The 15824-nt window shown below is 38.0% G+C and overlaps 1 protein-coding gene across 1 annotated transcript in view; it reads right to left on the reverse strand.

The window, feature by feature from the left end:
- Positions 1 to 1935: 1935 nt before the first annotated feature.
- The window catches only part of cdh12a (cadherin 12a), a 46293-nt gene continuing 32404 nt past the window's right edge, over positions 1936 to 15824 (reverse strand). The window contains exons 7-11 of the mRNA XM_084411116.1: positions 13611 to 13747; positions 10665 to 10786; positions 9453 to 9567; positions 5832 to 6083; positions 1936 to 3812 (exon numbers count right to left, since the gene is read on the reverse strand). Of these exons, the coding sequence (XP_084267242.1) occupies positions 3283 to 3812; positions 5832 to 6083; positions 9453 to 9567; positions 10665 to 10786; positions 13611 to 13747 (1156 nt within the window). The 3' untranslated portion in view covers positions 1936 to 3282. The remainder of the gene's footprint in view (positions 3813 to 5831; positions 6084 to 9452; positions 9568 to 10664; positions 10787 to 13610; positions 13748 to 15824) is intronic.

The following is a 15824-nucleotide window of genomic DNA, read 5'->3' on the forward strand; positions in this document are numbered from 1 at the left end:
CTGAGAGAAGAGAGAGTGCGACGAGAAGAGAGGCTTACCTCTGAATCCCGGATGGTTGGTGAAGAAACTTTTTAGTGACATATTTAGAGCAATGAATGTGAGTGTGATTCAGCAGAGACTGAATCGCTTCCTTAGAATTCATAGGGCTTGCAGAAAACAATGCATTTGTAGTGCGGGAAAGGGAATTGGGGCTTTGTTATGGAGGAGGGAAGGAAAATATAGCCTCCAAAACACCCACGTGATGCAAGACAAATGTCTCTCTTTTTTTATTTATTAATATGACCTATATATTACTTAAAGGAATAGTTCACAAAAAGATGAAGATTCTGTCATCATTTACACACCCTCATGATGATTTAAACCTGTATGGTGGTCTTTTTCACATGGAAGACAAAAAGAGTAATTTAGCAGAGTCAAATTTATCACTAGTCAGTTAGGACAATTAGTAGACGCAGACATTAAATATGCATGATTTACGAATAATCAAATGTTTTGTTTGATTAACAAAGTTGTTACTGGCAGGAGACTGCGGCCCATCAAGACTAAAACCTCACGCCACAAAAACAGTTTCTATCCATCGGCAACTGGCCTCATCAACAGTTAATACACGTTACATTAGTCACATTAGTCTGCTATGCTCTATGCTGCATCTTCAAAGTTCAAACTGTGACTTTTTGCACACATTACACTAATGTACAGTTTAATGTACAGTTACATTTGAAAATAGATGTCTGTTTTTATTAATATTTTTATTCCTTTTTTATTTATTATTTTTATGCACCTGTGCACCAGGACAAATTCCTTGTACAAGTTGTACTTGGCAATAAAAGCTGATTCTGATTCTGATAGACTATCAATCTTTTAATGATGCATACAGTTACTGATGATTCAAATGTGCATGCATGCAAAAAGATGAAAACACTTTAGAAATACTTGAAAATAAGACAATTCAGCGTTTATAACTTCATCTTCAAGGCATCTTCTGTACGCTCGAGCTCTGAGGATCCTATCACTCCTGGTTCTTTGCTCAGTTAGAGTCAGATGTGCCCAATTTAGTGAACTAAATGACTCACTTCGACTGGATCAATGAATCAGTGAGTTGTTCACTCAAGAATAGCTACACTTGGATCAGTACAATTTGTAAATTAATCATTCTGTGTGATTTGTGAACTGAATCAACAGGATCATCGAAGATAAATGAAAATATTTAGAGATGTATGGCCTGTACTTCAACAGTCGTGGGCGGGGCTTGTGCAAAAGTATGTCACATTGCCCCGATCTGAGAACGGCTTGTTCTGAGACAGTGCTTATGATTTATGGGGATTGTAAAAAAAAAAAGCACTGGGTGGATTTTTATCACTATAGGGTGGTTGTGTACACACACTGCCAACACACATTTATGTTCAAACACCATGTAAAAGTGAATTTTGCATAATAGGTGCCCTTTAAGTCTGACTGAATCCAGAAAATGTAAGCAGTTTATCATAACTTTGAGGTTTAGGTTCCACATATAAAACCATACGGAAGAGGGGCCGGTACGCAGAGTGTTTTCGAAACAGTGAATCATTTTACAAAGTAATTAGTCAAATTGATTGGACATTTTAAAAAGCTTAGTTTCTGCCATCACTACCCAGGGGGTACTATATTTTAAAATAATATTAAAGTAAAAGTTTTTAGTATTATTTCATTATATTACTGTATTTTCCTATATTTTTGAGCAAATAAATGCTGCCATGGTGAGAATAAAAGACAAAAAAAAATTAAAATGTTTACCAACCCACAATTAAATAAATGTTTTATTATAATAAACATAAAAATGAAATGAAATATACAGTAAATCTATATAATTGATATAAAAATATGCTTAGGCCTGCGGTATGTAACAGGCCTAACTCTAATCTGAACCAAGAGGGGAAAAGGCAAAGAGCATTTATTACAAATATAATAATTTTATTGTCCAAAGTTTCCATTCGAGTTAGTTATAGACACAAGTTTATACAATATATTCAATAATAAATTAGAGATTCTTTCAAATTCTCTTTTGATATCTTTTGACAAAGAGGTCTCATTAGCTCCTCTATCAGAGAGACTGATAAAAAGAAAGTAAATCGAAATTCGGCTGGCCAATACAGAATCACTGGAATCAGCTGCCCTAGAGTAAGCCACAGCTCTGTTGGATCGCTGTAGGGTGATGTCAGAGCGCCACCACAACAGTTAGACAGAAAGACAGCAGGCACACACAGCCTGTGGCTATCAAACTAGTGACAGAGGCCCGCAGGACAGTACGGAGAGGGTTGGAGAGGCTCGTTCGCCGTGGAAGCAAGCAGCACAGTCTGGGGCAGTTAGTGAGGGCGATCTAAACAGATGTGTTCATGGGGCATCTGTGAGATGTACTGACTGTGACGTCCAGGGCATTGGCCTGGCAGAATTCCTGCTAAGTGCTGGTAAATATGTTTGGAAGGAGAGCCAGTAGGGTGACGCTTTTTTTAATGTGATGTTTATCCTATTCTCCCCCCCCCCCTCCTCTTAGTCCATGTACACGAGGTTATAGACTTCCCTTGCTTGGATCATTGCAAAAACAGTGTCAACAGTTGAAAGTTAAATAGAACTATTCATGAGGCACTTTTTATATCAAAGAGGGTTTCTTTTTTTGGTTCTTTGACTTAGAGAAGTATAAAACAGACATTACAGTTCCACGTTTTTTCCTAAATAATGACCAGAAGAGTGTAAAATATGCATGAGGTATAGGAAAGGCACATAGCCAGCCTTGTCAAAGTGTCTTTCCCAAGCCACGTCTTCTTCATTTAAAGGGTCAGTTTACCCCAACATTTATATTTTGCCAACATTTTCTCACCCTCATGTCGTTCCAAACCTGTTTGACTGACTTTCACTCCAGTCATATCAATAGGAATCCATACGATCAAGAATTTCACGTATGGGCGAAAGATTTCCCCATGCAGATTTCACAATAGGTTCAAGTTGGTCACACAAATCCGACATGTTGACCAACAGAAAGCTGCTTAGTTTGAAAGTGACTTCTGTGTGGACTGTACTTCATACATTGCTACACTACTGTCAAATTCTCGCTATTGTGAAATTTAGCCCAAAAAAATGTCTAATGTGACTGCACCTTTACACAGAAGAAAGTAAGTCATACAGGTTTGGAACGACATGAGAATAAGTAAACGATGACCATTTTCATTTTAGGGTGGACGATCCCTTTAAGTGCCATGCCTGAAATAAATAAACTTGGTGTTTTTCACAGAGCTCCTTAAAATGCTCTCAGTCCAGTCTGTCCTTTAGTGCTTCAGCATGTGCTTCGTTTTCCACCTTCTCCATGGCCTTACACTCGTGCTCTTTAAATATCCCAGCCAGCGTTTTGAAACGAGGACCCCAGTCACAGAGATTTCTGCAATCCTCCTTGGGTTCGAGAACCCAAGACTCAATGGAACTGAGGGACTCTGCCACCGAACCCTCTCCCTCATATGCATATGTAACCAGAGAGTCATACGGAGGTGTGGAGTTCTCTAGAAGACAATGATGGATGTAGGTTCTGATGTCCTCGCTGTCCTCTTTGGACACGCACGCACTAGCCAGATCAGGCTCATCGTCAGATCTTATTTTTTGCAGCTGCGCCGTCTCTTTGATGCCTTTGGGATTGCGTAACGTACCCATGTCGAAGGCCTGGGTGTCCTCTTCCCCGCCCCCCTCATCATCGTAGTGGATCACATTGTCCCGAACGTCCTCTTTGGACGACATCAGAGTGTCCTTCTTTTTGTGTTTTCTCAGGCCCATATAGAGCACCACCATCACTGCAAGACACCAGAGGCGCATAACTTGTTTTGTGGCGTAATGCACATTGACATACATACAGTACAGGACCTTTGAGTGACAACAGACTAGAGAAAAAAAGGGGTGGACACATGTTCCAGAGCCATTAGCTATTTTCTTTTTTTGTTCTGACGTGGGTTTTCAAAATGAGACTAAAGAGAACGGCAGCCCGAGGGTAGCCATAATGCAGTTTTGACATGCTGTCTGTCAACAGTGCCTCGGTTGTGTGAGAGGAGGGGAGGTAGTTTTTCTGAGCTTTCATCTCCCTCCTCTGAGGCAGACAGTACTCGCTCGCCCCACTCTGCTCAAAGAAAGATGTGAGAGAGAAAGAGACGGGGAGGCACAGGCGCAGCTGTGAGAATGAAAGATTAGACCTAAAAATTCAGACTTTCAGATGAAGCAGAAGGGAAAATTTGGATAAATCAACCTGCACGTGTTATTAGGGGAAGGTTTTCTCATGTTGTAATTTTCCAGTATTTTAGAACATACTATTTATTATCACATTCGAATCATTATTTCTGCATTAGCTCCCCCAAGTGGTTGCCATATAAAGGAATCTTTTTTTTTTTCTGTAATGCTGCCAAATGAAAATATGAAGTCAAAGCACATCACTTCACTGCACTGTCTGCTACAGAATTCACTTACCTAGTACTTAATGCAATACAGTGCTTTTATTGCAATTCTTCCTCAGGCCTTTCTCGGTACTCCTGTTCCATTTTTTTTTTTTTTTTATTGTCTTCATTCTTTATTTTAGGGATCATAACCTGCCACATTCCGTACTTAATGTAGTGCATACTTATGTTTATATATGGGTGTTTCTTTAACTATGGACACTTTGGCTCAAAAACCATACTTTCATATCCTCACTGTTTTATTTCATTTGTCCACTAACAATGTCCTACAGTGTATTTACATACATCACAATACAATTGGAATTTTTATTTTTTCTGAAAGTCATTAACATTTCCACATCTCACATCTGTGTTTAATAGCATGCTGTTATTAATGACAAAAAAATGATCTTTTGTTTTGCTAAGGCTAATTTTATAGCTAGCATTTAACGTATCTTAAATATACAAAATGAAAAAAATATTTTCATGTTTTGTGTAAAACGTGCTTCATTGTAGATGAGAGTGACGTGAAAGCAAATGAAGTACAATACAAGTAATCTCTTAACAAGTTATATTAAAATAGTATTTATACAATCTCTACACTAATGTTCAAAAGTTTGACGTCAATAAAGAAATTAACACTTTTATTCAGCATTAAAAGTTTCAGTAAAAAAATTAATAAATGCTGTTTTTTTTCAGGCAATCCTTAACAATTTTTGATCATAGTTTCCACAAAAATATTAAGCAGTACAACAGTTTTCAACATTGATAATAATAAGAAATGTTTCTTGAGCACCAACCCAGACCATATTATAATGATTTCTGAAGGATAATGTGACCCTGAAGACTAGAGCAATGATGCTGAAAATGCAGCTTTGCCATCACAAGCATAAATTACATTTTAAAATATAATACAATAGAAAATTTTAAACTTTAATAATATTACAAATAATATCTGCTGTACTTTTGAGCAAATAAATTCAGCCTGGGTGAGCATGAGAGACAGAATCTTACCAACCTCAAACTTTTGAACCTTAATGTATTACTGTATAAAGGCATTTGAAAGTCATGTAAGTTCTTTGTGAAAGAATCAGCTAGTTTTAATAAAAATCCACCTCTAGGAGATAAAAGTCACAGAAGTTGAAGAAATACCCATATACTTATATTATTTACTTTTTGTTTATATATACAATACTTTTTGTAGTTTTGTTTCCATGATTGTCTGTGTCTATGGGCCAAATAAAATGATAAATAAAAACAATATTGACTACAAAAACATAACCCCTGCTTTTTTTTCTTATGTATTCTCTATTTAGCACATTAAATGCATTATTCTTTGTCTTGCCATAATCCACAATATTCTGTTGGACACAAACGTGTATAACTCACCCAGCAGAATGACAATGCACAGCAGTATGGCCATCAGAGCTCCAGTGCTGAGTCCCATGGGAAAGAACACGGCTTCCGCATTGCAGGAAAGGAGGGAGCCGTCTGTGTCGCAGGTACACACCCGCACAGACACCGTCCCAGTGCTGCTTTGGATCGGGTACCCGCTGTCCTCCACGACAACCGGTACCAGGTACATGCTCTGCTCCAGTCTCCGAAACCCCCCTCGCCTGGTCGCCACTCCAGCTGTGTTGTCTGAAAAGCGAGAGACCATCAAAGTATTTATAATGCAGATTTAGTGGAGGCTATAAACCAGGGGTGTCCAAACTCAGTCCTGGAGGGCCACTGTCCTGCAGAGTTTAGCTCCAACCCCAATTAAACACACCTGAACCAGATAATCAAGGTCTGATTATCTGGTTCAGGTGTGTTTAATTGGGGTTGGAGCTAAACTCTGCAGGACAGTGGCCCTCCAGGACTGAGTTTGGACACCCCTGCTATAAACGATTGTACTTAGATAATCAGTGATAATCACACTCATGCTCTCAGGGATCATAACCCTCCATTCCGACATTTCTCCATGACAGAATAGTATGAATTCATGAGGTACAGACCCTGGCCTAATTCCAGAATTAAGTAGAAAAATGGATCCCTTTGAAGTGGAAATAAGTACAGAAAAAAGTGGTTCTGGTTAAGGGGATAACAAGCTAACGTGACTTACTCCTGGGAAAAGCATTATATACCTTTCTGAGAAGAGCCTCTGACGCAGCTGGAGTCCAAACAAAACTAGGATGCACAACACTTCAGGCTGTTTTTATTCAGTTTTAATCTCAACAGGTACGTTTCTGCCAATAACTCTAATTTGCATAATTAACTATACATTTTATATCATCCTAACTGAGGAATTATTGGTTAGGTGGTAATATAGCCAGGTGATAAAGCTTTAGGCTGAAAAATTCCCTTAACCCTTTAGAACCTGAAGCTAAAATAGGTGTTTTAACAAAAATAGCTTTCAACAAATTACAGTTATTGACCATTACTGTGTGTGTTGAGTTTGTAAATAGAATTTAAATAGACAAAAAAAAAAAAAAAAACGAGAATAAATGTACAGATTTTTATTTAGAAAAAAAAACCGAACGAATCACGAACGAAAGAAACTAACACTTTAAAGTTGAAAAATGACTTATAATACATATATACAAGTCTTTTTTGTGACATTGGGTTGCACAGTTTTCATTTAGGACACTTTTTTTCATACACACACACACACACACACATACAAATGCATGCATACATAGGCACGCACACATACACATGCACACACGACATGCTAGAAACGTGAAAGAGTAACGGCCATCCGCCTCCCAAGTTTAATTCAAAATCATCCCAATCCCCTCTTCTGCTGTCTACCACTTCTTTTGCCATGTATTTGTTTGTTTCCTTAATTATTTTATGCAATCCAAAACACTCTAACCTGCCGCGCTTCGTTAGACTGGGTAAACCCAACCTGATCTGACGCCGATTTGATTTCTCCCTGCAGCTCAGGCTGGAACCCTGTTCATTTTTCTATCCTGCTTCCTTTACAAATTTGCGGGAACCAATCACAAACTGGCTTATCCACCTGGCGCGCTAATGGCGGATTTAATCCAATCCAATTCCAGAGCCATTCGGCTCTGTCCAATTCCTTTTAACCTCTCGACGATGCTCAAAGGCTTCTTTTTAGCAAACAAATCGTTTTCATGTTTTTTTTTTTTTTGCACAACCTGCAAAAATCGCTTGATTCTATTCCTGCTTCTGTAAACCGCTGATCAACACGTTTGGTTACACATTCGCTGCCTGCCTGGAGTTTTCGCGTCGCTCAAAGTACGTCACCCGGATCAATGGTCTAATTGGTTGAAGGACTATCCAATTGCACAATTGCAGTCATTTGAACTATGCCCGTTGATCACGCCTCTTGTGCAGTAGAAAATACAGAGCAGACTCCCCAGACCAATGTTCAGTCTTAAAAGATTGAGCTTGGTCTGGTGATAGACTAGCGCTTCGTATTTCTCAAAGATAAATTACCGTAATAAGCCGTATATTACTGAAAAGCGCATGTTGCCTATACTGTCAGGGGCAATTTGAATGGTTTTGATAGTGCAAAGTGCAAACGGTTGAAGAGTTACGGTAAAATGAATACAGCTTGCTGGTATGTGTCGGCGACGACACAGCCGGTTTAAAAGGGTTAAAAAAAGACCCACAAGGGTTTTTTTTTGTTTGTTTTTTTTTAAGCAAGGTACTTAATCCCAGGTTATTCCAGGAGGATTGTTTGGCCCTAAGTGTACTCTAAGTCGCTTTGTATAAAAGTTTCTGCCAAATGACTTCTTGCTGACCACTCACTCAAGCTACTCACGCTAAAGCAAAAGCTTTTATTTCCCAATGTCTTTGTAGATAGCCAGTGCGAGCCAAGGCTAACAACATGTCGGGTAGGGCCAATAGCCTTTGGACCTCAAGCACTGAGGTGTGTTTCCACTATCGGGCCGGTAGCCCCGCAGTGCTACCCAAAAACCTGCCCTTAACACGCCTCCATAAAATTAAAAAAATACATTTAAATGATTTAAATAATACCCTAAAATTCTGAACAAAGATAATGGTGTGATTTGTCTTGGAGCTGATTCGTTTGGTTTGTGGTTTAGAATGATTTATTGACGTATGTTTTATTGACTGATAAATTAAAATAAGGAAAACGGTGTGCAACTGTAATTCTATCATATTTAGGTTTATGTAAAAAATTATGATACAGATTCAAATTTGAAGCATCAAAGTCAATTTAGACTACCCTCTTTGATTCAAGTGTCTAGCCAAGTGTTTGTTATGACCCAGAGGAAATTGAAAATACTTTTCATCCAAGCTTGAAAACACAGCAGGTGCCTGTTGGTTTGACGGTGAGGGCTTTGCTTGGCGCTCATAGCACTGAGTCAACGCGTCGAGATACGCTTGTCCTCGCCTGGAAGGTCGACTGACCCCGTCATGAGAGGTTTGTTACGCCTGGGCAGCTGGGGGATTTCTCTTGACAAGGTAGGAGTCATTAAAGCACACCTTGTGCCTGTTTGGCTGTGTAGCCCTGAGTAACCCTGTCTCTGTGAATCACAGTTGAGGATATTCATGTGCTGAGAACACTGTGGACTGAGCACGGAGCGAGGCTCACGTGGCAAATGGATCACGAGGTGATGTGCTGCTCTGGGATGCGACAACTATTCACGTCACAGCACTAGTTTGGTAGCTTAGAGTTGTTCTCCCAGTAGATACTGCTATATATACAATATGTATGTTGTTTATCTGAATAATATGGTCTTTTTAAAACTTTTAGTATAACATTTCACATTTCATCTTTAAATGCTATTCCAGGTGATTTTTATAAGGGTATCTACTATAAACATGTTTCTATAGAAGGTGTCTATAGATATTCAGTTGAAAATAACCTTATTGTATTCCTTTAAAGGGATAGTCCCCTAAATTATCTTCTTTCGTGTTCAGCAGAAGAAAATAAGTCATACATATTTGGAACAATATGAAGTGTGAGTAAATGACGACACTTTTCATTTTTGGGTGAACTATCCCTTTAAGTGACAAGTTATTCCAACTTACTTCCATAGTCCCTGATTGTGAAGTTTCTGTTCCTGGTCTGTGATGGGGATTTGAAGTAGAATCTGTGCTCTGCAGCTGGCATGTCTTTGTCTGTGGCACTGATGATCTGAATCACCTAGAGAACAGATACAGAACAGTGATCTGAATAAAACACCACAGGAAAGAGCTTGAATATTCGTAAAAGCACTTCTAGTGTTCAGAAGACAGCAGTAGTCATTTAGATTGACAGAGCTGACGTGCTTGACTCATCAAACCTCAAAGGGATCATTTGAGGTTGCTAACTGTCTTTATGACTGAACCACATGGGGCGTAATTTATGACTGGTTCGCTGTCAACTTCATAAACCTCTAATGACAAAGTCATACATTCTGAGAGAATGACAGGATTTAAAAAAAAAAAAAAAAAAAAAAAATCTAGAATCCATGCTCTTTAGTTATTTTATATTGTATTATAAATGTGTGCAAATAAAGATTCAGTTTGCACTTTTTGACTACCGTAATTTCTGAATCACCAAACAGTACCGCAAAAGTAATGATTTGTTTCAAAAAGGTTTAACACTTTTCCCATCTTTCATTGGTTGGACAAACCCATGCTATTGGCTCCAATGTTGCTGTGCCTTGCTGGTTAGTGTTCACACTTTTCGAGGGCTTATAGTTGTCTCTGCATATTTAACTGGGATACAAAAACAAGCAACTTGTTCTATAGCATTTTTTAATTGTTTAAATTTTATACTTACCAAAATTAAGCATATTTAAACAAATTAGAATTTTTTATTTATTTAAAGATTTTAAATTTTCCTCATGAAAATTGCATCAATTCATCTTCAAGGGTTTGTGTTGATCAGTAGAAAATCACTTTAGTATAAATTCTGAAAAGGCTTTGTTGTGTCATCTATTTCACACATTTCCGCATATAAGGAAGGGAACTACGTTCTCTGGTATAAAAGACTGAATAGGGAGACACTGATAGGCAGCGTTGTACTGGGAGTAGCTCTCTTTCAGCATGAAAGGAGAAGATCAAGGCACAGTTCTCTCACATTAATTCACTGCAGCACCAAACAACAGGCCCAGAAACTCAAACTGAAGCACAGGTAGATATTCACACACACACACACACACACACACACACACACACACACACACACACACACACACACACACACACACACACACACACACACACACACACACACACACACACACACATACTTACCTGTCCTACTTTTGCATTTTCACAAACAAACGTCTCATATATAAAGGCAAGTTCTGGAGGAAACTCATTGACATCCAGCACCTTGATTGTGACAGTAACTTTGCTGGACAGCAGGGGGTTGTCTGAAAGATCAAACAAGGTATTGTCCATGAATAAGATCAGTGGAAACTGAAAAATATGAGACGCATTTCATGGAATACATTGTTGCAACAAAAAACTAAAGGAATTTGTCTGGATCGGATTTATATTTGCAGAAAACTTTGTAGTTGTGGCTGCATTTCATTAGCAAATCATTATTAACACAAAAAATTATTAACTTATTCGATTGATCTCTTGACGAATCTCTTTCATTTTAGCTGGACTGAGCTTTTATTTATGCCTCTAGAACAGGGCTGGACTGGGACAAAAAATCGGCCCGGGCATTTTGGCCCAGACCGGCCCACTATATGATCATAAACACCACCCATCTTTGCACGCCCTTAATTATATGCATACCAACTCCTATTCATTAAAACCACTAATGCCATGTAATGAGTGAGTATAGGAACGAGTGAGAGTTTACAGATGAAATAAGTACAAATTTGACATTTATTAATACAGTCGAACTATACTCCACAGTGGTGAATCCTAAAACAAGCTATAAGCGGCTCTGGCATAGCAATACAAGTGTTTCTTACAGGATTTTTTGTTAAAACTGTGGTGGGTGGACCTTGGTTCTTCTAGGGGGGTTCGGGGGCATGCCCCCCCGTGAGAAAAATTTGTGCATTTTAATGTTAAATTCATCAATCTGGTGCACTTTGAGAGTTCAAAATTAAAAGCTCCAACCCATATTCAGTGTCCAAATTAAACAAAGAAAAATTCAAACCTCTTTTAGTTACAGTGTCTATTTACATTACACCTACTATATAATAGTTATAATATTAATCCAATGACAGTAATAGCCATATTTTGTAAAACAAATGCACTAAAAAATAAAGGACACTTTCATAATTAGTTTTGTAAAAATTTCTATACTTGAAAGAGATAAGCACATGATCTTTTATTTTGACGCAAACTGCATCAAGCTTTTATTTTGGCGGAAAACATGGTTTACAAACGCCTGTCATTAAATTTCTAGTGAATTGCGGTAATCGTCAACTATGCAGATGTGGAAATAATCTGTAACTGGGTTATGGGTTCCTACACTCCATCATGACATAGCCTAAGTGTTTTGAAAGTAGTTCTGCTTACCGCAGGCTCTACACTCTCTCATCTCTCTCCTGATCCTCCGTCCTCACTATCATCATCTGCCACAGGAGCTGACGAAGGTCAGAAAACATATATTTTGACACATAAAGCGTCTGCTTTAAGGGCCTGGTTCTATTTTTTCACGCTATTTATCTGCACATTCCTTGCGTTTCTTCTCCATCTCGCAGACTATTCTGGCAGATATTACACACTGACACTGCTGCACGCTCGCTCACTCGTTTAAAGTTGTGATTGGGCCAGCCCAGTGTCAATCAAGGAAAGAACCAATGGGCCGCTGATCTACGTGTTTCATGGGCTGGTCTGTCAGAAAAAAAACTAACACTGACTTTTTTTGACCAATGCATTACACCGGCACAAACCCAAAACGCAAGCAAAACAAAACAAAACGAATGGCCCGCCGATGTACACATTTTATGGGCCGTAAAAAAAAAAAAAAAAAAAAAAAAGTATTTATGAGATGTATCGGCCCAAAAAGCACGTCGGCCCACCGGGCATTTGCCCGGTATGCCCAATGGCCAGTCCAGCCGTGCTCTAGAAGTAAAGCACTGTTGTATTTTCATTCTTCTCCACTAGATGGGGATGTGGTCTTTAGAAATGTGTTCAACCATCTCCATTTCAATGAACAGTTATAATATCCTCCTGGGACCCAAGAATAGACTTTTGTCCACTGTAGTGGACATTATATTTTAGTGAATTTCTCTGACATCATACATGTCACATGACACAACCTGGGTGTCCTGTAAAGAGCACATTCAGGACTTTTCAGAGATACCAAATGTTTGGAGGTTTCACCATGAAAACAACTTCTCCTTGGTCTTTAAAAATGTCTGACATTAATTTAGTGATCAAATGTAGCCTTCTTATGGAAATATGATAATATATTGTAATTATAATTTAAATTGGACTACTTTTCAAATTGTATTTCATAAAACAACATCTCAGGAAAATGTTATGGGGTTTCAAATAAAAAAATTACTTTCTGTTACAGAACAGGGCGTTGATTTCATACGTGTCCACTGTAGAGGACACCAGGACTTAAATCATGTTTATCAGGCATTCTGGGAGACACAACAAGTGAATATGGAAATAAATTATAGATCAATATTCCTATGAAATATTAGATACTATTATTAAAATGTTGCCAATTATTACTCCAATTATTACACTTCTTTTTTCATTAAATGTTGCTCCAAGAACACATTAATGTGCAAATTAGATACAGTTTATATATACATTGCATTGAATGGGAATATAAATTTATGGACATTTTACCCACATATTGCATAAAGTAAAATGGTGTATCGATTCATTCCGTTATTTCTTTCATAACATAGTTGAGAATCATCTTTATACAAATTTTGGTTGAAAAAATCCTGAAACCCCCAAATTTATTGGTGATTGAAAAAAAATCCCATTGTTTTTGCCTATACATATAATTTCATGTCATTTTATTTTTTAAACAACTTAGTCCTGGTGTCCACTACAGAGGACATAGCATAACGTATGAATAAAATATTGTTTTTCAAAAATGTTTTTTTACCATTTGTTTATTGTGCTCTAAACAGTGTGATGACATGGAAAAAAACTAAATTCAAAAAACTTTTTTTTTCTGGGTCCCAGGAGGATATGCTGGTAAATCTGCTATGCTGGTCATATTGTATCTGTGCATCTGGATGAAACACAATCCACCATACTTACTAACTTTTGTTGCTACAACAGTGATGTTGTGTTCAGCGTTTCTCTCTCTGTCCAGAGCTTCACTGACAGACAGAGTTCCTTCAACAGGGTCAATGTCAAAGTGGTTTTCAGAGTCCTTTCTCCACTCAATAGAATATCTACAAACCAATGGATCAAAGACAACAACAACAAACAAATGGATCAATCACATTCAAGGATTATCATTAATATTATATATATATGTTTTTTTATTTATTATATGTGCATTTCTTTATTTAGCCGAACACAAAAGAGGGTATTTTGAAGAATGCTGGTAACCAGTGGTGCCCACTGATTTCCATTGTAAAAAAAAAAAAAAAAAAAAAAACTTTTGTATTCCACAGAAGAAAGAGCCATGAATATGCAAATTGGTCCCCGCCTTCACTCAATCACACCAGCTGGATACACTCTATAGTAAATTACTGTAGTAAATGCTATGGCAATTGTGAATAGGCTACTCGAGTATTCGGACGTGACAGCAATGACCAATCATGAAAACAATGATCATCATAAAAAAATATATATATATATATATTATATATTTTTTCTGATTGGTTAGGAGAGCATGCAGTCCAGACTGGCGAAATAAAGTGAAATGGATTGAATACAGTTAAAGGCCCACTGAAGTGCCTTGAAACGCGCAGCTTCATTTACTGTGTGGATGTAATTTCCACTGAAACAGGAAGACAGGGCGGAACATGTCAAACAGCTCCTTCCCTTTCTTCAAATAGCCAATAGAGTTTAGTTTATATCACAGCTCAGCCAGAGCTGTTGAGCTCATTAAAGCCGCAGGTTTCTTCTAATCTCTAACCGTTTCTCCTCCTAATCTCCTCCATATCGCTTTAAAATATGGCATTCTGTGTAGAATTCAAATGGATCCGAAACATTTTCTGGTCTGTGCCGACTCGCGCGTATGATCCGCTCTGTGCTATCGTGTCTCTGGACCGGAGCAGACTGTGTGCGAGCTGCGACAGTTCGCGTGACACTAACGTGAATCCAGACTTTATTCCCCAATGGAAAGCATATTTACATAAATCGTATTTACATATTTACGTCTGAATTGTTCCCTATCCCCTATATAGTGCACCATGTAGAAAATAGTAAATGTGTGCAAAAGTGACTGATTTTAGGAGAAGGGTATAGCTGTAGACTAAATGTGAGCATGTGGCTTATTCATTTCACTTTTGGTGTGAAAGAGCCTAAATTTGCCAAAAATAGCTTTTTTGTTTGTTTGTTATTAAAAAAACAAACAAACAAACAAGCCCAGCCCCGGTGAGAAAACACAAAAATTATGTAATGCATTACTTTTCATTAAAAGTAACAGTAATGCAATTAGAAAATAATGGAATATTGTAACACATTACTTGTAATAATAATAATAATAATAATAATAATAATTCTCCAACACTGATAGTAAAATCCTAGTAAAATTACCCTATATAGAATTGATGAGTTCAGAAGAGTAGTCTCTCTCTCTCTTTCTCTCTCTCTCTCTATATATATATATATACAGACCCTTTCCAAAAAATTTGAATATCATGGAAAAGTTTATTTATTTCCATAATTCCATTCAAAACGTTACACTTCCATAGATTATAGATTCAGGGCCCACAACTTAAACGATTTCAAGTATTTAGTTGTTTATTTGTACATAATTTGGGCTTCCAGCTCATAAAACCCACGAAAACAGGATTTCAAAAAATTTGAATATTACATGAAATCACACAGTAATTACACAGTGATACCATGGTCATTGACCCAGGTTTTGGTTCTTTTGGCAGTGTGGGCAGGTGCAAATCCTGCTGGAAAATGAAGTCAGCATCTCCATAAAGCTTGTCTGCTGAAGGAAGCATGAAGTGCTCTGAAAATGTCCTGGTAGACGGCTGCGTTGAGTGGACAGCACAGTGGACCAACACCAGCCGATGACATGGCTCCCCAAACCAACACAGACTGTGGAAACGTCACACTGGACTTCAAGCATCTTGGATTGTGTGCCTCTCCATTCTTCCTCCAGACTCTGGGACCTTGGTTTCCAAATGAGATGCAAAATTTGCTCTCATGGGAAAAGAGGACTTTGGTCCACTGTGCTTTATTAAATCCAGAGTCAACGCAGCCGTCTACCAGGACATTTTCAGAGAACTTCATGCTTCCTTCATTTTCCAGCAGGATTTGCACCTGCCCACACTGCCAAAAGAA

This window comes from Rutilus rutilus (assembly GCF_951802725.1).
Source record: "Rutilus rutilus genome assembly, chromosome: 6".
Classification (NCBI taxonomy): Eukaryota; Metazoa; Chordata; class Actinopteri; order Cypriniformes; family Leuciscidae; genus Rutilus; species Rutilus rutilus.